A 22,750-nucleotide genomic window follows, 5' to 3' on the forward strand; every position below is an offset into this window, starting at 1 on the left:
CTAAGCAGGGTCAGTACTTGGATGGGAGATCACCAAAGAAGGCTCTGCAGAGGAAGGGGGTGGCAAACCACCTCCACTTCTCACTTACCATCAAAACCCCTTGCTGCGACTTAAATAGCACTTATGTATATACATATTCTACAGAAAAGACAGATAAGGCCAAATTGCAATGATGTAACATATAAAACCCACAAATACTTCAGCACTGGCCTTTTATGGACCTCTAAGAATGCTTTCACAAAGATGGCCAAGACCAGCATCCTTCTTTCCTCCCAGTGAGTTGTATACTTCAGGCAGCACCCATTTACATACACTTAAGGAAGCGGCCATTTTTAATTCTGAACACTGCAGCCACCAGATTTTACCTTGGGACAAAATTCAAGACAAATGTGGATGTGCTTCCTTAGTCAAAATATCCAAAGAATTCTGAGGGGAAGAATTATTATTATTTTTTAAAAAAAAGTTTTGCATGACTTCAGTCTTTTCTGGGCACGGTTTGCCAGCCTTCTGTTTTAACCCTTCATTTAACTTGAATTGTACGTTCAATGAGTTAAACAGACTTTTCCAGATAGTTCACAAGCTAAATGTTACACAACATGTAAATTTGTTGTTGTTGTTCAGTCGCACAGTCGAGTCCGACTCTTCGCGCCCCAATGGACCAGATCACGCCAGGCCCTCCTGTTTCCCGCCGTCCTCTGAAGTTTGCTCAATTTCATGTTCGTTGGATCTATGACACTGTCTAACCATCTCAACCTTTGCCGTCCCCGTCTTCTTTGACCTTCAGTCTTTCCCAGCATCAGGGTCTTCTCCAGTGAGTGCTCCCTTCTCATTTCGTGGCAAAGTATTTGAGCTTCAGTTTCATTATCTGGCCTTCCAGGGAACAGTCAGGGTTGATTTCTTTTAGGTTTGACTGATTTGATCTTCTTGCAGTCCAAGGGACTCTCAAGAGTCTTCTCCAGCACCACAGTTCAAAATAATCTATTCTTCGGCGCTCGGCTTTCCTTATAGTCCAACTCTCGCAGCCATACATGTAATACATACGTACATGTAAATACCAATTTTCAAATCAAAGGTATAAAGACTGTGGGGACAGCAGTGGCGTTTGGAAGAAAAGTTTGTTCTTACCAGAAGGTGAAGAGGGCCACGATGCCAACTGTAACAAACAGCTGAACCATAAGGATGGTGTAAACCTAAAAACAAAAAAAATCAGGGTGCATATTAGCCTGGCAGATGGTCAAAACAAGAATGTGATCATGATCCTTTTTATGGGGCGCAACTTTTGACTGCTCCCTACTTACAACATGTTTGGGGTTTTAGTTATTTTAGTAGACAAATGCCTTTCATTCTGATGCAGTGTACAGAGGCTCGTATTTGCATGGATCCCTTGGGGTGAATGCCTTTGAACCTTCCTACCCCTCAATGGTGGTGACTGGACACACAGGGGCAAAAGTTACGTTTTGCTGTCCAGCACAGCAGGATTCCCAAGTGGAGTACTTTTTCTTCCCTACAAGAATATCTGCTTTTCTTTATATGGGAGAAAATCAAGCAGTAGACTCAGAGTTCAAACAGACGAGATGAAGATCACGCATCTGTCCATAAAATAAAAACTGCAGGCTTGTACAGCCTGCAATTTGCCTTGGGGCGGTGCAAGGAAAGGAGAGGGAGTTTAGCCCTTCAATGTCCACTTGTTTTCACTATTCAAAGCCAAGCCCCCCAACTGGCTGTTAGAATTTTAGAGAAGAAAATAGTTTGCCTGTTAAAAACACATCTTTGCTCATTTAAAAAAATGCTAATAGGGACACCATATTTTGGGAGGTGGTGAGCTAGATCTGCAGACATGGCATGAAATCCATTAGAAATCAAGCTTTCCTGTCTGACTGGCCCCAGCTTGACCTAGGTTTCTTTTAAAATTATTGCAAAATAAAAGCAAAAGACAACACACTATGCAATATACAAGCTTTGAAAGCCAATTAAAAGCTGCCTAAGGCATTGTTTCATCCTGAAATTTTCTGACTTCAGTTCCTTGGTGACGCCAGAGCAGGCGTCCCCAATAGGGCTGCCAAGTGGAGGCGGGTGGCGGGTAAACCCCTGCTTTGGAGGCCCGATTTCTGCTGCCGTGGAATCGGGCCCCGGGGGGAACCCCACCCTGGCGTGCGCGTTACCAGGAAGTGACGTTATGACGCCGGGCATGCTGGGGCAGGGCCACGACCATCCGAGGAGAAACTCTATGGTTTCCCCTCAAATGGTCGTGGCCCCGTCCCCAGCGTGCCCAGCGTCATAACGTCACTTCCTGGTGACATGCGTGCGGTGCGCACGTGCGCTCCGGGATCCACCCGGCAGTCCCCCGCTGCGGAGGTAAGCTATACTGGGCAACCCTGGTCCCCAACCATTTTGAGCCTGTGGGCACCTTTGAAATTCTGACCTGGCATGGTGGCAAAGCAACAAAATGGCTGCCACAGGAGGCGGAGCCAGCCACAAAACAATTGCCACAGCTTAACTCCAGTAACACAGTGCACAGATTTTAAAAAATCTGCAGAGCCAATCAAATCTACAATAGTCAATCAGAAGTCCTGCTGGGCAAAAGCCCTACCTGGCCCCTCCCACTTTCTAAAAGCACTTGGAGGGTGCCAGAAAAGGTGTCTGTGGTGCCCACTGGCATCACGTTGGGGACCTCTGCTTCAGGGTATATAGGCCTGTTTAATGGTAGTCCATGTATTATGTTTAGAATCACTGACCACTGACACAGGTATTCTCATGTGATTCTAGGGGTGAAGGAGGAGCCTCAGCAACTGTGATCTTATGAGTCTGATGAAATCATCCTACAGAACTCTTGAGTGGCAGCTGAAGTGATGACTTTGCATCCAGGTGGTGTGCATGCAGACAAAAGTCTTTTTATCACCTGGTGATATGGAATTGTGCTGAGCCAAAGCAGGATACGAATGAAACCGGATGCCCAGCTCCACTGTACGTGGAGAGGGGGGAGAAGAGTCCAAGTGCAACACACCCTCAAAGAATTCTTGCAAACAGAAACCCTCCCTCCACGCATGATACCACTGGATTTATTATTTTATTTATTTATTGGTTTAATTTATACCCCACCCTCCCCACAAAGCAGGCTCAGAGCGGCTCACATCAAACAATACACAAGTTAACACATAAATACAATTAAAACAGTTCAAGTTGTAAATTCAGATTTATAAAGTGCTGGTGATGATCAATTAATTATTTACGATGGCGTACTTTGAAAAATGTGCCCATAGATCTAACAGTCCTTCTGCTCACGATCTTTCTGAAACAAGGGCGGCATAGGCTAGATGTCAAAACCAAGGGCCAGGACTCTATAGTGGCCACGGCTCTGTAGTGGCGGCGGCTCATTAGGTTTCCCAAATGTAATGCTAAACTGTTATCTGTTTAATGGTGTTTGGATTATTATTGTTAGCACCTTTTAATGTTGTAGTTATATGGTTTTATGATCATTATACTATTTATTGTTATTTTTATGCTGTTCTGAGCCTCCCTGAGCCGGCCATGGCTGGGAGGGCAGGGTATAAATGTAATAAATAAATTAAATAAATAAATATTTGATTGACCAAGATACTCAAATGTCAGTTCTCCACCTTCTCCCGAGGAAGTAGCCAGGGCTGTAGCACAACTGACACACCTGTTAAGTTCAACAAGGAGCGAGGGCTGCCATGGCCATCTTTTTTAATGGCATTACCTTCCTGATGAACACCCTGCGTACATTCTTGTCATCCCAACTAAAGGTTGTGAGCATCTCAGTGTCCCCTGGGTATCCTCCATTTCCATAGTTAGGGCTTGTACCTGAAAATGATGAGAAACAAGATGTGTTAAGTTTTGTCCAGTGACTTCCACAGAGTCATGCCGTATTTTTAGTCATTCCTGCCCACCCCACCCCCCAGCACTGTAGGCTATATGTACTGTTGCCACACATGGTCAGGAAGACACTAGTCTTTTGTGAGTGTGAATATGGCTCACTTTCCAATTCAAGCCCCCAAACATAAACTAGGCTGAGCTTATGGAACATATCCTATTTCCACTGCCTCTCACTCCTAAACTAAAAGACCTCCTGGTTTAGGTTCTATACCTACGAATGACTCATCAAGGTCATGGCCCAGCGCTCAAGTGTATTGGGAAATAGTACCCAAAACAATTTTTGAGATATGGGGATTGATCCTTAATTTGAAACCTGAGATTTATCTCATAATTTGTGTCAATATCATAGCTATTGATCCCAGAGGTGTACTGCTATATACTAAGACCTCTCCTAGGGTGGTATTTGTATGTTTTTGGAAACAACCAATGCTGCCTGGCAAATTAGAATGGTTCTTAAAGATGTGAGAATTACCAACTTCCGGTTTATGGCGACACGCAGGTAGCTACATCTCCCGGATGTCCTGGGGATGCAAACTGCACACCAGCGTGTAGAAGGGGGTGCGACGGGTCATGACCCCCCCCGGAGCCTTGGTAAAAGGCTCCTAGCCAGGGGGCTTTTGAGGGCTTACCTCTTCAACGGCGCGATGCCGGAGAATTGAGGCGCTCCTCCGCCCCAAAGGTCCTGCTGCTGAGTGACCGCATGGTACAAGTGCTGCTGACTGGGACAAGCGTCGGAGATCGGGTGAAAAAAACGATGCCGAGCGAGGCCGGTTGGCCAACAACAAACTGTGAGTCAGATTGAAGCGAGCATGAAGAAATAAAAAGAAAGCTGCCCCCCTTAGAGAGTGATGGAAAGCGAGCGGGGGAGGGGCCCCTCCCAAACGCATAAATGAAAACACGGAGATAAAGAGGGGGGAGTGGGAAAATACGCTGGTAAATCTGTTTTAAGAGACTTACCAGAGCGCAGATAAGCGTATGGGCAAATATCAGAGACTTTAGCAACTTTTAAGAAAAGTAAACAATCCAAAATGATGGCGGGGAAGAAACCAGATAAAGACAAACTGTTGAAAGTGAAACTAGTGGGCAGTCCTCGAACGGAAGAGACCACTGAGCTTTCTAAACTGTTGGCAGATTCCTTGCACCCTCTGCTGGAGGAGATGACTAATATCAAGCAACAATTGTCAACAATTGGTCAGCGCTTGGCTTCACAGCAGCTACAATTGACTAAATCTCTAAATGCAATGGAGCAAATGGCAGAGAAGATGAAGGAAATGGCCGCCAATACTACAAAAGTCAAGAAAAAGGTGCAAAAGCTGGAAATGAAACAAGTTACAGAAGAGTCACAACTTTTGCAGCTGCAAATGGAGAAAGCAAATTTGGTCCTACGGTTCCAAGGGGTCCCGGAAAATAAAGGAGAGAATCTGAAGCAGTTGCTGAGTGATGCAATAGCCCCATTGTGGAGGGCGGAGCCAAGCGGCTAATGGAGGACGCATAAACTTGAGGCTCCCGACTTCTCCCTAAAATTGACTCGAAGTCGCTTTTTCGGATCATTAATGCCCAGAAGAAGCACCAGAAAACTGACCGGGACCCGGACAGAAACAATTTGGCAAGAAAAAAACTCAGTTAAAGCTTTTTTTAAGGCTCCAAAGACTCCAGAGCCTACAGCTCCAACTTCAACAACCGCGGACAAAATGGCGCCAGAAAAAAACAACGAGAAAGACACAGACGCACCAGAAAAAGCTCCTCTGACAAGGAATGATCTGAGAGAACTCAGAGAGGACTTGTTAAAATCTATGTCATCATTAGTGGCTGATCTGATCCTTCCAGTGCAATTGTCTATTAAAAACATGGTGCAAGAACTAAAGGAAATTTCCAAAACTGCTGACAATGCCACAGAAATGGCGTTAACACTTCAAGACGAGGTACGTACATTACAAACATCTGAACAATCAACTTTAAATAGACTGGTTATTCTAGAAAATAAATGGAGACAGTGTAACCTCAAATTTCGGGGGTTTAATGTAGGGGAGGAAGGAAATAATGATCTTCCAACATTTATGTCGGAATGGATAGCTGAAATACTTAGTTTAGAGGAAGGACGCAAACCGGCCATTGTAAAAGCACACAGACTGGGGCCCCTGGCAATGGCGCGAAATGGAAGACCGAGGGACATCCTTGTCCAATTTGTACAGGGGTGGCGAACACGCGGCTCTCGAGCCGCATGCGGCTCCCGGCCAAAATTAATGCGGCTCTTTGCCTCTTATCATCATTTTGTATATTGTGGCTCTGTCGCGTTCCTCCTTGGTCTTGGGGTGGCGCCCCCAGTGGCCGTTGTGGCACGACGTGAGTGGGCCCCATGAGGAGCGGCGTGGCTCTGGAGGCGAGGGTTTGGAAAAGACAGGGTAGAAGAGGACCTCAGAATGGCAGGGGGCGGGGTTGACGTCACCCCGAGCGCCCCTCTGCCGACACTCCCGCACGACCTCTGGCACGCTCCGTCTCTCTTTCTCTTCTCTCGCTCTCTGCCAGTCGCTCCGTGTCGCTCCTCCCCGGTCCCTTCTTACGCCCGCCTTTTATTTCCTCCCCCCTCCCACTCCCGGGCCACACCACTCTTCCACTCCCAGCCCCGCCCCCCTTTAACAGAGGAGACGCGCGCCGCCGGGTAGACGCCCACCGGACACGCGCTCCCTGTATCTGGGGAGGTTCGGCGTTGGGGTGCTGCCTCCCTCTCCCGGTCTTCGGCGCTGGCGTCGGCCGGTAGGTCGGGGTGTGGGGAGTTCCTCGGGGCGTCGGGGAGTTCCGAGGCCGGCTGCTCGTCGCCCGCGACCCTCGGAGCGGGACAGGCTCTTTGCCAAGTTTGGATTTTTTTATGCTGCTTCTGAGGAGGGACCCATCACTCCAACAAGGTAACAAAAAACACCTGACTGAGCATGTTATTATGTGTTTGATATATTATTGTTAAAAGTATATGCTTTTGTGTGAGTGTTTGTCTGTTTTGGCAGGTCACTGCGTGGTGTGGCTCTGACTCTCACAGTTTAAAATTTTGGCTCTTTTTGTCGAACTTGTTCGCCACCCCTGAATTTGTATATCAAAGCACGAGAGACAGAATATTACGACTAGCACGATCAAAGGACTCATTGCATTTTCATGATCAAAAAATTATAGTTTTACTAGACTTATCACCTGAAGCACTAGAGGAGAAACCTTAAACTGATAACTTCTAAACTGAATACTGCAAAAATCAGGTTCTGGTGGAGTCCATCATCGGACATATTGGTTTACAAAAAGGGCCTGCAATATCAAGCATCTGATAACATCACGGGGAGAGCACTCTTGAAAGCTATGTCGGTGAAAATGTCGGCTGAAGAAGAACAAGAACTTACAGGAGAGTAAACTTTAAGTTGACTTTTATTGTAAACTGTAAACATGAAAGCTTGAATTTATGAAGGTTAAAGTGAATTATTTCTTTTAGAGTGGTTCTTGAAGTTTAATTAAATCATTGCCAGTCTATGAATATGTCAGAGAACGATATATGGAAACAGAGACTGGAGAACCTTTTTGAAATGTGTTATTATTTTGAATGCTATTAAGCAGTTAAATGGTAAAATTGAAAAGAGAAATTATAGTTATATGTCTATGGACACATCTTTTATTTTAGTAAACAGATATTGAGAAAATTTATTAAGTTCTTTATATTAAAATGTTAAAAGAGAGTTGGTAATAATTGAAAATGCTTCTGGAAAACCTATTTTATATAATGATATATGGTTTATATAGTTATTACATTAATCCATATTATGGAGTGCATAGAGAAAAATATAACGATATAGGGCTGTTATACGTATCTTGATAGAAATGTAACTAAAAAGGCTAAGACATTTGAACTTAGGAGGGAAGAAGGAGGTAGAAAGTAATACTTTTTTTTTGCATAGTTCAATTTGAAATCCCCTTTTGAATATGTTAGGGTTTCTAGCTAGGGAGACAGACTGGAACTCCCTATAGGTCTGTCTTTTGAAGTACAGACCTCTAGATCCTAGCCCTCTGAGTTTTTCTTTCTATATTGGCTTTATTTGATTGTTAATGTTTTGTTTTTTTCTTTTCCTTTTTTCCTTCTCTTTTTCTCTATAAAGAGGGCTATAGAGATACAAGTTGAGCGGCATTAGAAAATATTTAAATACGAATTTTTTGTATTGTTAGGGTAGTAGGAAAGTTTGTTGGTGTTAAAATAGGTTTCTTAGGTGTTACAGTTTTCAGTGATTGTTCCTGCAATTGTCTAGAAGCATTATACCAGACTATAACCTAGAGGTGCAATGACACAGCATTTAAAAATAGCCTTGTGGAATGCCAGAGGTTTGAATAATAAAATTAAACTTAGAAGGACTTCAAACTATTGGGCTAAAGAAAAAGTCAACATCTTATGTATCCAAGAGACACATTTAAAGAGAGTGAATGGTAAGGTCTTAAAAACACGTGGTTTGAACAACAATATCAGGCCACAGGGTCGTCAAAAGCAATAGGCACAGCTATATTGATTTCAAAAAATGTTCCCTTTATTTTTCTATCATCAAAAATTGATTCCAGGGGGAGATATATTTTTATTCAAGGAAATCTAAATGGAGAACCCCTCACCATTGCATCAATTTATGCTCCCAATATTGAACAGCTGCCATTTCTTAAAGAAACACTTTAAGATCTTATGGAATTTAAAAAAGGAGAGGTCCTTATAGGAGGTGATTTAAATTATATTATAGATATAATTTAATAAAACACATAAAATAAAATTTCACAACCAATAGCCCCATTGACAGATTTGACAGCAGAATATTTGTACAGCGAGATGGATGTGGTCTATAGGTCCTATTCTTTATATATCAAGAAAAATAATCTGCCTGGGGAAATAGTAGTCAGATTCTCGAAGAGACATGTAAGAGATTCTATCTTGAAAGCAACTACGGGAACACCCTTGAAAATCGGGGAAAACAACATCAGGATTTTAAAAGACATTCCATTTGAAATAAGACCAAAGAGAAAGAAATACAAAGATTTAATCCTTTTCTTACAAACAAATGGCATCAGTTACAGATGGTTAATTCCAGAAGTTGTCATTTTCAAGCTCCACGATAAAAAAGAAAAGATTGACTCTGTTCTTAAGCATGCGAATTCCTGAGAACACAGCTGGGGGAACCAGCGGGGGACAAGAAGGAAGAAGAAGAAAGCAAATTTGATGGCGAGTTGGGCTCAGTGTCTTCTGACGAGGACTCTCTCTCTGAAAAGGGGGTGGCAGCCCCCAAAAGTCCATATAAATTGAGGATGAGAAAAGATAAGAGAAAGTGAAGGCTGAAGGACTCTGAATTGTGCCTGAAAATTTAGAAGTAACTTTGGGATGCTCTGATGGTTTCATTTAACAGATAAATGGATGGTTAAAAGATAGATAACTTAGCATAACCGACTAGGTTCAATGTATTACTAGCATTTTAGAATAATATTGAAATAAGCTGATGTATTGATCTCCTACTCTTGGGGTTTTAGTCAATAGTGGATTTCTTTTCTTTCTCCTTAGAGGTAGTTTCCCTTCCCTTATTTTGAGTTGTAGTTTGTAGTGATGTAAAAAAACCAATTAAAAACTCCTCTTAGGGGGATGCAAAAAAAAAAGATGTGAGAATTACCAATAGTTGAATTCAATGTATCTTCTTAAATGTATTTAATATATACTACTATGCCATTAAAGGTGTCTGAAGCTGAATCTACCAATAGTTAAACCGCCAGAAATTCAAAAATTCTAAGGTTATTTTAAATTACAAAAACTAGCAACAATTGGCTGCATCTTTTAAAAAAATCCTTAAGTTGTTAGATCTGTATGGATAAGAAAGGAAAAGCTATAACTGTGTATGTTCTCTTCCTTCATTTGTTTTTAATTTGTGAACTAGATACGTTGTTTGCTCTGTATACTGATACGTATAATTGCATTTAATAAAAATGATTTAATTAAAAAAGGAATAATCCACCAAATGGCAGTGAAGGATATCTGATTATGTGGTGAGGTGCCTCTAAAAGCATAGATTGAATACTGAGATCCAAATGGAAATAAAGTTTATTCGGGAGAACAATATGAGTCAGGGAACTGGCAAATACAAGTTGTGAACAGAATCAGGCATTTTAATGTCAATACGAAGAAACCCAGTGAAAGAGCAAGTCACTTTCTTGTTCTCGTAAGTCTACAGGATGCATCTTCCAGATGAAACATCTCCCTCAACCCTAGTTTAAGAAGGAATCTCCCAGCCTACTTTGCCTTAGATTAATTTATGTCTTGACATTATTAATCATGGCATTTTTTTCTGCAACAGTGCTTGGACATTGTCTACTGTGAAAAGTTCCACTTGGCTGCGGTGTTTTTCCCTTTCTGCCACTTCCCCAACATGACAATCTACTGAAAGGCAGCACAATCGTAACTCAGATACAAAATATCAAACTGTGCCCAAAATACCTGCTGAGTAACAACACCACTGAGTCCAAATTTGTGTACTGGCTAACTGTCTGACATGATATAGACCATTTTGTTCTCTGTCAATGACAACCACAGAGGAAAACTTTTATACTTTGCTCTTTGTGCATGGGCAAGCATTGTAAAATGCTAGTCTCGATGCAAGGGATAATGATCCTATTCAATAACTGCATGTGCCATTTCCCCAAATACAGTGCTATGACACAGATTTGAAAAATAAAATACCAAATAGATAATATGTCAAACATTTTTTTTAAAAAAAACATTAAATTAAATTCCCTAAAAGAATATAGATACACACTACATCTATATACGCTAGGGTTGCAAGATCCCAGTTGGGAAACTCCTGGAGATTTAGGGATGGAGCCTGGAGAGGACAGGGACCTCAGTGGGATACAATGCCATGGAGTATACCCTCCAAAGCAACCACTTTCTCCAGGGGAACTGATCTCTAGTGTGGAGACGAGCTGTAAGTCTAGGGAATCCCCAGGTCCCACCTGGATGCTGTCAGCCTAATATATGACTTTTATAGTACATAACATTTGACAGAGGGAAGGCACGGTGACCAGGTCCTCCCCGGCCACAATGAGGGATGGAGGAGTAGGATTGCCAGACCCAGGTTAGGAAACTCCTGGAGATTTGGGGATGGAGCCTGGAAAGGACAGGGACTTCAGTGGGGTACGATGCCACAGAGTCCCCCCTCCAAAACAGCCATTTTCTCCAGGGGAACTGATCTCTGTAGTCTGAACTGTAATTCCACAGGATCCCCAGGTCCCACCTGGAGGCTGGCATCCCTAGGAAGCTGTCAGATTCCCTCAGCGGGGTGGAAGTTTGTTTTCAGGCCCAACAAAGGGACTGCAGAGACAACCAAATGTTGTGGACTGAGATGGAACGGAAAATCCAAACTGGCGGTAAGACTTAAACAATAAGCTAAAACATTTGACCATTTGGCAGGTTTTAACAGTCCCCCAAAATGTGCAGCTTGATTTGGATTGGCTTAGGGTTGCCAATTCCAGGTAGAGCCTGAATATCTCACAGAATTACAACTGATCTCTAGACTACAGAGTTCAGTTCTTCTGGAGAAAAGGGTCATAAGAACATAAGAGACGCCAATGTTGGATCAGACCAAAGGCCCATCCCGTCCAACACTCTGTGTCACAAAGTGGCCAGAAATACCAGTGTCATCAGGAGTTCCACCAGTGGGGCCAGGACATTAGAAGCCCTCCCACTGTTGACCCCCCCCCTCATGGAGTGCCCACGAGTTCTTGTATTGTGAGAAAGGGAGAAAAGTACCTCTTTCTTTACCTGCTCTTTCCCATGCATAATCTTATAAACCTCGATCATGTCACCCCTCAGTCGTCTTTTCTCCAAGCTAAAGAGCCCTAAGCGCTTTAACCTTTCCTCATAGGGAAAGTGTTCCAACCCTTTTATCATTCGAGTTGCCCTTTTCTGCACTTTTTCCAAAGCTATAATATCCTTTTTAAGGTGTGGTGCCCAGAACTGCACACAGTATTCCAAATGAGGTCTCACCATTGATTTATATAGGGGCATTATTATATTGGCTGATCTGTTTTCAATACCCTTCCTAATAATCCCCAGCATAGCATTGGCCTTCTTTATTGCAGTCACACACTGTCTCGACATTTTCAGTGAGTTATCCACTACAACTCCAAGATCTCTCTCTTGATCTGTCTCTGCCAGTTCAGACCCCATCAATGTGTATTTATATTTAGGATTTTTGGCTCCAATGTGCATCACCTTGCACTTGGCCACATTGAACCCCATTTGCCATGTTGACGCCCACTTGCCCATCTTTGACAGATCCCTTTGGAGTGCCTCACAATCCTCACTGGTTTTCACCACCTTGAACAACTTTGTATCATCCGCAAATTTAGCCACTTCACTGCTTACTCCCATCTCCAAATCATTAATGAACAAGTTAAAAAGCAGTGGACCAAGTACTGATCCCTGCGGTACCCCACTGCTTACCACCCTCCACTGAGAAAATTGCCCATTTATACTCACTCTCTGTTTTCGATTAATTAGCCAGTTTTTGATCCATAAAAGGACTTGTCTTTTTATCCCATGATTTTTGAACTTACTTAGAAGCCTTTGATGAGGAACTTTATCAAAAGCTTTCTGGAAGTCCAGGTAAACAATATCTATTGGATCCCCCTTGTCCACATGTTTGTTCACCCCCTCAAAGAACACTAACAGGTTAGTGAGACAAGATCTTCCCTTACAGAACCCATGCTGAGTGTCTCAATAGGTTTTGTTCATCTATGTGCCTACTAATTCTTTCCTTAATAATGCTTTCCACCAATTTACCCAGTATTGATGTCAGACTGACTGGCCAGTAATTTCCCAGATCTCCTCTGGAACCCTTTTTAAAGATGGGAGTGACATTAGCTACCTTCCAGTCCTCAGGAATGGAGGCAGATTTTAAGGAAAGATTACATATTTTTGTCAGGAGATCCACAAGTTCACATTTGAGTTCTTTCAGAACTCTCAGATGTATGCCATTTGGGCCTGGTGATTTATCAGTTTTTGTCTATCAGTTTTAGGACCTCCTCTCTCATCACCTCAATCTGACTCAGGTCTTTCAACACCCCTCCTGAAATCAGTGGTTGTGGAGTGGGCAAGCACTTCTCATCTTCCACAGTGAAGACAGTGGCAAAAAATGCATTTAGCTTCTCAGCCATTTCCATATCATCCTTCAGTCTTCTTTACAGGGTGGACTCTATGGCTTTATATCCCTCCCCTCCTCAAACTCTGCCCTCCAGTGGCCAATTCCACCCTGGGAAATTCCTAGAGATTTGGGGAGGGGGACTAGGGAGAGCAGGGTTTGGGGAAATAGCGTTTTTTGGGGGGATAGATTTTTTTTTTAAAAAAAAAAAACTTTCAACATACATACAATTTGTTACAAATTACATGTACCTTCCAATTTACAAATAGATAAACACATTCTAGAAATGTGACCCTCTAACAATATAACCTATACTAAACTATCTGTACTAAATCTACCAATTTTAAACAACACTAATTCATAAGTTTAACAACCCACCAAGTTAACATTTTACTAGTTTAACCATTCTACAGATTAACATGTTTAACAAATTAATCCTTTCCTAAAACTATGTATCGATAGGGTTTGGGAAGCTGAGGTGGGCCCAGGGCTCTTTTTGTAGAAAAAGCCCAGCAGGAACTCATTAGCATAATAGGCCACACCCAACACCAGAAACTCATTAGCATATTAGTCCACACCCCTGACAGCACAGCTCATTAGCACATTAGGCCGCACCCCCATGTTACCAGAAGTGTGGTTATCCAGCCACACCCACCTTTTGCTTCTTATTCTGTTTACCTTGTTTGTTGTCAAAACCCAGGGCTTTTTTGTAGCAGGAACTCCTTTGCATGTTAGGCCACACACCCCTAATGTAGCCAATCCTAATGGGTTTCTGCTGTTGGGTGTGGCCTATTATGCTAATGAGTTCCTGCTGGGCGTGGTCAACTCGGGAGCCAGCCGGAACTCAGTTCCTGTGCGTTCCTGCCCCAAAATAGCCCTGGTTCTAACCCATCCCACCTCAAAGGTTAAAAGCAGATAACAGAACATAAGCATACTAATGAGGCTGAAGTTGGTTCCCAGTTCCTTATCTGCATGTCCTAGTCCTTTATTCACAAATCTTGCAAATACAATGACAAATACTGAAGGCAATTTAAAAGCTCTGAGCCCCAAAATAAGGTTTGGACTACCAGAAACCATACACTCCCACATTCAGGGGACTCTCTCCTCCAAGGGGACGTGAGCTGTTTCCTGGTCCAAAGCCCAGTTCTTGAGCCAACAGCTCCAAGGAGGGGTGCCCCCAGGACAAATACATATGTAGACACTAGGGCCAAGGTGCACCCCTAAACAATCTTTGGACTACCCCAAATTACAAATGCCCACACTCTGGAGACTGTCGCTAGCAAGAAGACATACAGTGGTGGCTTGTAAATAGATTCAGGTGGGTAGCCGGGTTGGTCTGAAGCAGCAGAACAAAGTGTGAGTCCTGCGAAGCTTATACTTTGAATAAAACTTTGTTGGTCTGAAAGGTGCCACTGGACTCAAACTTTGTAGAGGTGCTTGTAGATTTGTCACTCAGTGACTGCAGCAACATGACAATTTGCATAAGTGAATCATCACCATACATTAATAATCATCACACTTTGAGCTTTCATATTAACTCACATTACCTTAATCACAAAGTTTTTCAGGGCCAAATTACCTGATGGAAAGTCAGATCTGTGATTATATCTCTGTGCCTTTTATTTTAAAAGCAGTGACAGCCAGGGCTACCTCCCCAAATGGAATCAGGGCAATGACACTGAATGGAGGTTAATTCCCTCGTGACATTTTTTCCAAGGATACTTCCATACTTTTCTCTATGTACTCGAACAGAAGCTGATGAAAACTGGAGACAGGAAAGGACGAAGCCAATCTGCATGTTTGTATGCACACACAGCCCCTCATCTGTGGTTTGTCCTCAGTAATGCCTCATTATTGTGCTCAGTCACGCTGCAGGCAGTTGGTGAACTAAAGGTGGCCACAACATTTCACACAGCCACGTTACACAGAGAAATCAAAGTATCAATGGAGGGACTACAAGTAGGAGAATAGTTATTTCACCAGCAAGACTGTTTCCCCAGGACGGGAGGGATCTTGGAACACACAGAGCTCCAGGCAACCGTTGCCGTGGATTTTGGAATGTTGGAGGAGAGAAAGAGTGACAGTTGAATAGCAGAGGAAGGAAGTGTTGGTTTGACTGGAAAAGGGAGGAGAAACCAGGGAAATGGAAGAGAGATTTGGAGCTATGTGAGACAGGAGGCTTTAAGGAGCAGGAGAGACCAATAAGGCTGTCACCTGGAGAGTTTCTGAGAGTAGCATAGCATCATGACATCTGGGGAACAATGTGGCACCAAAGAAGACTCTACTATGAACTGCATATATGTATACAGATATATAGTTTTAGGAAAGGAACCAGGTAATTGGGGGGGGGTCAGCTGTATGTAGGGAGTTGTTTAGTGTTTGGGTATCTTTATACAAATTAAATGTAGTGTATACACGTCGCAATATTTTGAATTGAAGATGTCCAAATCTGTGACTACGTAGATGTCAGCAACGCATTTTGGAACACCTTCATCCTCTTGACTGGACCTGAGTCAAGCCTGCTCAAAGGTCTCTAAGTCATGATATGCCCAAGGGATGACATCATCAATTAATCACATCACCATGAAGTATTATGGGATGGGGAGAGGTAACCAAGCCAGAAATTTTGGGTGGTCCAATATAGAGAAGCATCTCCAAGGAAGCCTACATTCTAGTCACGGAGTCTGCAGCCTGTTCTGAGGACCAGGATGACATGGCAAACACGAAGCCTCCCCCAGCCTCATGCTAAATGTAGTTCTTTTATGCAGATATAAGAACTCAACGTCTCTAAGAAGCTTTTGGCCATATTACCTTTCCCTGCAGGCTGCATCCTGGAATGATTCCTCAAGGACAGAAGTGAAGGCTTGACTTCAGGCTTTTCAGAAAGTTCATGCCCTCAAATATTGATCCTTAGTTACCACCCTGAGTGATGGTTGGTGGAAACTGCCGTCAAGGCACATAGGACTTGTGGTGACCCCAAAGGGTTTTCAAGGCAAGAGAGGTTAAGAGGTGGTTTGCCATTGCCTGCCTCTGCTTAGCAAGCCTGGAATTCCTTGGTGGTCTCCCATCCAAATACTAACCAGGGCTGACCCTGCTTAGCTTTCGAAATCTAATTAGATCTGGCTAGCCTGGGCCATCCAGGTCAACGCACCCTGAGTAAGAAATGCTAATTACTGGTTTCTGCAAGGTCTGGATCACCAAATACAGAAAACTGGGGACAGAGGTGCCATAACTCTTTCCTTTTCCCTGAGTTGTTTTTTCACCATATTTTCAGCCCTGCATTTGTTAGTAGCTAGAGTTCCTACGATTATGTTGCAAGATCTCTATTCAACCAGTTGTATGATCTTCATAGTTTAAATCAAGGTTTCCACATCATTAGCAGCCACAATTGAACCTAAAACTTGCCTCTTTCACCAGCAACAGCAGATCCTCTTTTTTTACCTTCTCTTTCACTCATTTTCAGAATGCTTGTCCTTCCAATAAAATCATTAAGCTAAAATTAATTTGATCATAATTTGCTTTTATGGTATCTCCGAAGGAATAGCATCTTGTCTTTGTTGGGAGGGTGAATACATCTGTCTTCTGAAGACTCTGGCAAGTATAAGAGGAACAATGGTGCAGCAATCATGCAGCAATCATGCTGAAAGGATACACACCCCTGTTGTGCCCTAGTCATCTCATTGTGATGGTCACCTCATTGTGAGGGCACACCAGCAGAATTTTCAGAGGGCAGGAAAACGCTCCCATCTTCTGTGGCCTCTGTGTTCTCAGAACATCCCCACACATTTAGACCGATTTCACACAAGAGCTGTGCCGCGGTCGCACCTCCCTTAGCCCCGCTTCTATTGGTCAGTTTCCCACTCGAAGCCACACGGCCGCATTTTGACCCACAGCTTCGCCCGATTTTCCCCGCAGTTTCGTGATCCTCAAAAAACAGGATCACGAAACCGCGGGGAAAATCAGGCGAAGCCGCGGGTCAAAATGCGGCTGCATGGTTTCGAGTGGGAAATTGACCAATAGAAGCGGGGCAAAGGGAGGCGCGACCGCGGCGCAGCTCTTGTGTGAAATCAGTCTTAACCACAGTTAAAATACTGGGAGTGCCCCAGTGACTCACACGCTTCTTCCCCATCCTTTCTGGAGCCAATCATAGTATAGTCTCAGACATTAGTGTTTACACTTGTGCAGATGTAATGCCATGCCATAAAATTCTCCCACAAGGAAGGGAGGGGAGAATTCCCATGTGAGAGGAGGAGGGAGGAGTAAGTGAGTTATTATTATTTATTAAATTTCTATCTCGCCCTCCCAGCCAGGGCCAGCTCACGGCGGCTTACATAAAATAGCATAAGAATTACAATAGTACAGATTAAAATTAAGCAACATCAGTTAATACAAATAAACAATGCTAAAACCACAAAACATAATAACGTGCTAGTATCAGTTTGGCAAAGCAGCTGCTGACCTAACCACTAACAGGTGTGCGGAAGTGTTACACCTGCAAAGGACCACTATAAGCATCAATTCCCAGCTCTGTACAGTGGCCAAGTGATCTTCTGCCTCTACCTTTGTGGAAACTTTATGAATTATATACACAGGTTGTTAAGAGAAGTGTGAGATTCAATTTCTTCAGGTTTCCCGATGATGAAATTGGAAGCTCTACTCTGGTGTACTTCTGCATTTACTTGATCATCAGCAATTTATTTGTAAACGAAAAGAAGATCCCATTTACTATAAATGAAACGTTACCAATAAACTAAAGTTGATGTGTGGTTTTTAAACATTTAATTATTTCTAATGCAGCCACTGAGGTAAGGTCTCAGACTGTGAAATACCTCTGTAAATCAAATTCTAATCATTGTCACACCTGTTTTAACAATTGTTACCTTAAAGGTCTATTGACGGCATAAGCTTTATCTATTATTTTGTAAAACTGATTTGTGGAGATGGTAGAGGTAAATGATGAATACCTCTTCAAAAAGCCAGAAATAACTTTTAACATTTCTAACAAGCAGATAGTGGGAAAAAGACAACATTAGCCCACCACTATTACAGTTCAGTTTTAGTTAGCCTTTATTGGCATAAACACTATTACAGATAGGGATCTCAAGTCCCCCCGGGGGGCGGGGAAACCCCCGCCTCAGAGGCCTGTTCCCCGGCGGCGCCGGATTGGGCCCCAGGGGAACTCCACCCCAACATGCGCGTCACCCGGAAGTGACGCGACCACGCCGGGCACGCTGGGGGCGGGGCCACGGCCATCCAAGGGAAAACTCTATGGTTTTCCCTTGTATGGCTGTGCCCCCACCCCTAGCATGCCTGACGTCCTCCTGTCACTTCTGGGTGACGTGCGTGCGGCGCGCATGCGCGCACCAGACACCGGCCAGGAGCCCCCCGCTCCCAGCGAAGATCAACTTGGTAACCCTAATTACAGACTATTTTCCAACTTTCTCATGGAGATCAGTTATATCTTATTGGGTACTAACAGGTACATGGGAGCGCAAATGAGGTAATACCAAGCATCCTTACTAAAGCACTTGCTTTGAGTAAAAAACACTGACCAACATAAAGGTATCTCCAGAACATCTTATAAATCAGTTTTCTTATTTACCAGCAAAGATGATCCCCCTTATATACAAAAGGGCTTATACTACTGTACACCATTGTGGGCTTTTCTGCAGGGGTTTTCTGCATCAGATCTGGCCCCATATTCCCTGATTCCCACATATGTTTTTGTGCCTTTAGTTTTTACTTTAGTTTTTTTGCTTTCCCCCTAGTTTTTTTCTGGTTCTTTTGAAGCCACTTTTACCCCCAATCTTTTTTCCAGAAGCTGGTTTTGAGTCAGCTTTTTCCTTGTGTGTAATGTTGGTCTTCGTTTTCTTTATCCCACTGACTCCCACCCAGCTCCAGCACAATTTTCAATGATTGAACCATCATCATCAAACCACTCGCTCTCCTCTTCCCAGAACACGAGTGGTTTTGGTTTCTTTAAGAAAAGGCCCTGAAATATCAATATATCAATATAGTGTTGCAACGATAGTTTACACAGGTTCTCTGAATTCCCAGCTTTCATTTAAACAGTAGGCCTGTAGCCCAGTCTGTGAGGGGAACTATCATTACAACACTACATCGATATATCAACGTTTTAGAGCCTTTTTTAAAGGGGGGAGTGCTATGATGCCACAGATGACGTCACGAATGTCAATAACAACCATCCTTGAAAAACCTGATTATTTAAGCCACACATAGAAGAAAATAAACTGACTCCACAACTATGAAAATGCACAGGGAGGGCACATGTGTGATAGAACTATGCCCAAACAGAGTCCAGTGCTTGTAGATCAACTGCCAAGAAAATCAGGAGTAAGTCAAGAGTGTGGAAAAGCCCTATAACTTGTATGCAAATTTAAGACAGCACTAGGGTTGCCAGGTCCTTACCCTGCACCAGTGAGGGGTGGGAGGGAGCTTTCAGGGGGGCAATGTCCCCAACACTGGGCAGTGGGCAGGAGGCCGCAAAACTGGGGGATCTAGGCTTGCCAAGTCCCCCCAGGGGGCAGGGAAAACCCCCGCCCCAGAGGCCTGTTACCCGCCGCCGGCGAATCGGGCCCTGGGGGAACCCCACCCCCAAAGCACATGACATGCCCGGTGTCAGCACATCACCCGGAAGTGACGCAGCCACGCCAGGTGCGCTAGGGGCGGGGCCACGGTCATCCGAGGGAAAACTCTGTTGTTCCCTCGGATGACCGCGGCCCCGCCCCCAGTGTGCCCAGAACGGAGCTGGAGTCCCCCGCTGTACATACAGCGGGGACTTGGCAACCCTAGGGGGATCCTCTGCTCCCACCTGGAAACTGGCAAACCTAGACAGCACTCTCTTTTTCTTCATAGAATCATATTTGGAAAAAACCCTATTATTCCTTTTAGGTAAATAGGATAGAATAAAAAGAAGTATGGGGAATGATCCTGAGATAAAGTAAAATTAAGAGGCTCTATTAAAGATAAATAAATGATTTTTTTTTGTTATGGCGGCATATGTGGCAAGATATCTTAGTATGTAATGCAGATTCTCTGATTTAGCCAATGCAAATTTTAAGAATTGAGGGAACCATTGCCAGAAAATTGTGCACAAAGACATTTAGCTACTGGCAAACTGGAGATACAGTCAGGGTTGGTTTCAGTTAGGGCTGCCAGCCAGCAGCTGGCATCCAGCAGAAGACTGGGGGGCAGAGACATGGAGGGGTGCTGTCACAGCAATAGTGTGATGTCATTTCTGGGGTAAACCTGGAAGTGACATCATGCCACTCCAGGATTCAGCAGAAACTCTTTAGTTTTGCCATAGTTCTGCTGAATCCTATAGCAGCATACCATCACTTCTATGTTCATCCTAGAAATAACATTACACTCATACTCTCCTTTTTCTCCACTGGCCTACTGAGCAGCAAAGGGAGTTGGGGGCTGCTGCCCAGACTATCAACCCTAGTTTCAAGTTTTGGGAGCTCTTGCACAGGGGTGTTCTTGGTAGGTCTCTTTCCCCATTGATGAGCTCCTCCACTCTTCACCTAGACAGTTATAGGACCTCCTTGTTGCCTTCACCACTTGCCTACCTGAACAGGTAGATAAGGAGCAGCAGCAGCAATGGTCAATGAGAGGTATAATGGGCCCTTCCAAGGCATCTGGGCTTGTGCTTGCTAGCCCCCATGCTGAACCTAGGCATGGTTGAAAATGTAGGAATAACACAGGGAATGCAGAGTTGTGCATAGGGTTGCCAAGTGACTTACCGGCTGCAGTGGGGGAGCGGTGGTCCCACTCTGGGACATTTGCGTGCACGTGCCGCAACAACATCTCCCAGAAGTGACGTCATCACACTGGGCCCGTCGCCGGGCAACGCTCTAGCAATCACTCTGAAAACTCTATGGTACCATAGAGTTTTCAGGATGATTGCTAGAGCGTTGCCCGGCAACATGCCCAGCGTGATGACGTCACTTCTGGGCAACGGCATGAAACCGGGCACGTCAGCCCGATCTGGCCACTTCGGGGGTGGGGTTCCCCCTGCCAGCCGGATTTAGACCGGCAGATTGGGGGCCCTTTTAGCGGGGGAACCTCTGCCCTCCCGGGGGACCTGGCAGCCCTAGTTGTGCACTACTGTCACCTTTCTTCCATATCTAGGAACCCAGATTTTGCCAAACAGAATAATGAGCATTCACACACACACAACCCATATGGTACCAACACCCCTCTTTCACCACCATCTCCATCCTAGGAACATGGCCAAGAGGACTGCTGGACTTTAGTGACATCATTAGCAAGAGTCAGGACCTATCCATCATTCATTGAGATAATTCATTTGGAGGGAAATTGGATCCTGTAACCAAGGGAGGGGGAAAAAACCAAATTAGTTACACAGTGAACGGGCAGTTTCTGTCCATCCCTAGTCTGAGTCCCAAGTTCCCTGCAACTAGAGGTGAAGCTTAGAGGAGATGTTTTTCACTCACTAGGATCCACATATGCCCAGCCGGGGTGGAGAGGAACATTCATAGGTGGGGGGAATGCGCCGGCTTTCAGCCCTTCCCCCGAGGTTGCCTCTTCATAGGTTGGAGGCGCGGATGGGGCAGTGGCATTGTCCTTCTTTTCTTCACTTCCCTGCTGTCCATCTGGGTTTGTAGGCTTGCTATTCACAGAGAGCTGCAGAGGAAAGGAGAAAACAAGATTTAGAAAGGTCTCAGCCACGTTGTGCATAAATTCTACATGGGGCGGAGTGGGATGGAAGAGGGGACAGAAATGCCATTCCAACTCCAAGATTTTGGAGGCCCTCAGCTAAAGGGACCCTCTGTGGATCTTTAGGTGACACATACTATTGTATGTTAATTTGTTAACCAAGGTGTTTTCATCTAGTTCTAGAACTGCCCTGGCCTGGGTTTGAACTAGGGTTGCCAACTCCAGGTTGGGAAATTCCTGCAGATCTGGGGATATAGCTATGGGATGGTGGGGTTTGGTTAAGGGGCAGGACCTCAGTAATGTATAATGACATAAAGTCTACCCTCTAAAAGCAGCCATTTTCTCCAGGGGAACCGATATCTGGAGATCAGTTGCAACTCTAGGAGATCCCCAGGCCCCACCTGGAGGTTGGCAACCTTAGTTTGAACAGTTTATGCAGGCCTGTGGCTCATGCAGGTTATCAGCTGCAAACCGAAACTGTTTTTCCTCCCATTCTCCCACAAAGCCTGATTACAAAGAGGACGTCCAGGTTAGCCTAAAAAAACCATCATTCACAACACATACAAGTCTATTCCAGCAACCTCTTCCTCAGTCCTGGTGAGAGGGAAGGGCTGGGGTTTACTGTGGCTGACAGGACAGCCTGAAGCCGCATGCCTTCGCATGCTGCATGGAGAGGGGTACAGCAGAGGAAGGACAATGGGCCAAGCATCTTCCTCCACCCCCTCTTTGGTCCCATGACAGAGAGGCAACAAAGTGGCCACAACACATACCAACAGAATTCTCTCACACCATTAGGGCTGTCAAGTTCCAGGTGGTGGCTGGAGATTTCCTGGGATGACAACTGATCTTCAGGTGACAGGGATCATTTCACCCAGAGAAAATGGCTGCTTGGGAGGATGGACTCTATGGCATTATACCCCACTGAAGTAAGGTGGCCAGGTCCCTCCCGGCAGCCGGCAGGGGAAGGG

At 44.4% G+C, this 22,750-nt stretch overlaps 1 protein-coding gene across 1 annotated transcript in view; it reads right to left on the reverse strand.

Moving 5' to 3' along the window:
* FAIM2 (Fas apoptotic inhibitory molecule 2) overlaps window positions 1-22,750 on the reverse strand; it is a 78,358-nt gene that overhangs the window by 49,912 nt on the left and 5,696 nt on the right. The window contains exons 2-4 of the mRNA XM_015418738.1: window positions 21,560-21,749; window positions 3,719-3,822; window positions 1,126-1,190 (exon numbers count right to left, since the gene is read on the reverse strand). Of these exons, the coding sequence (XP_015274224.1) occupies window positions 1,126-1,190; window positions 3,719-3,822; window positions 21,560-21,749 (359 nt within the window). The remainder of the gene's footprint in view (window positions 1-1,125; window positions 1,191-3,718; window positions 3,823-21,559; window positions 21,750-22,750) is intronic.

The sequence above is a fragment of the Gekko japonicus genome, unplaced genomic scaffold (genome assembly GCF_001447785.1).
Source record: "Gekko japonicus isolate JY-2015 unplaced genomic scaffold, Gekko_japonicus_V1.1 scaffold823, whole genome shotgun sequence".
NCBI lineage: Eukaryota > Metazoa > Chordata > Lepidosauria > Squamata > Gekkonidae > Gekko > Gekko japonicus.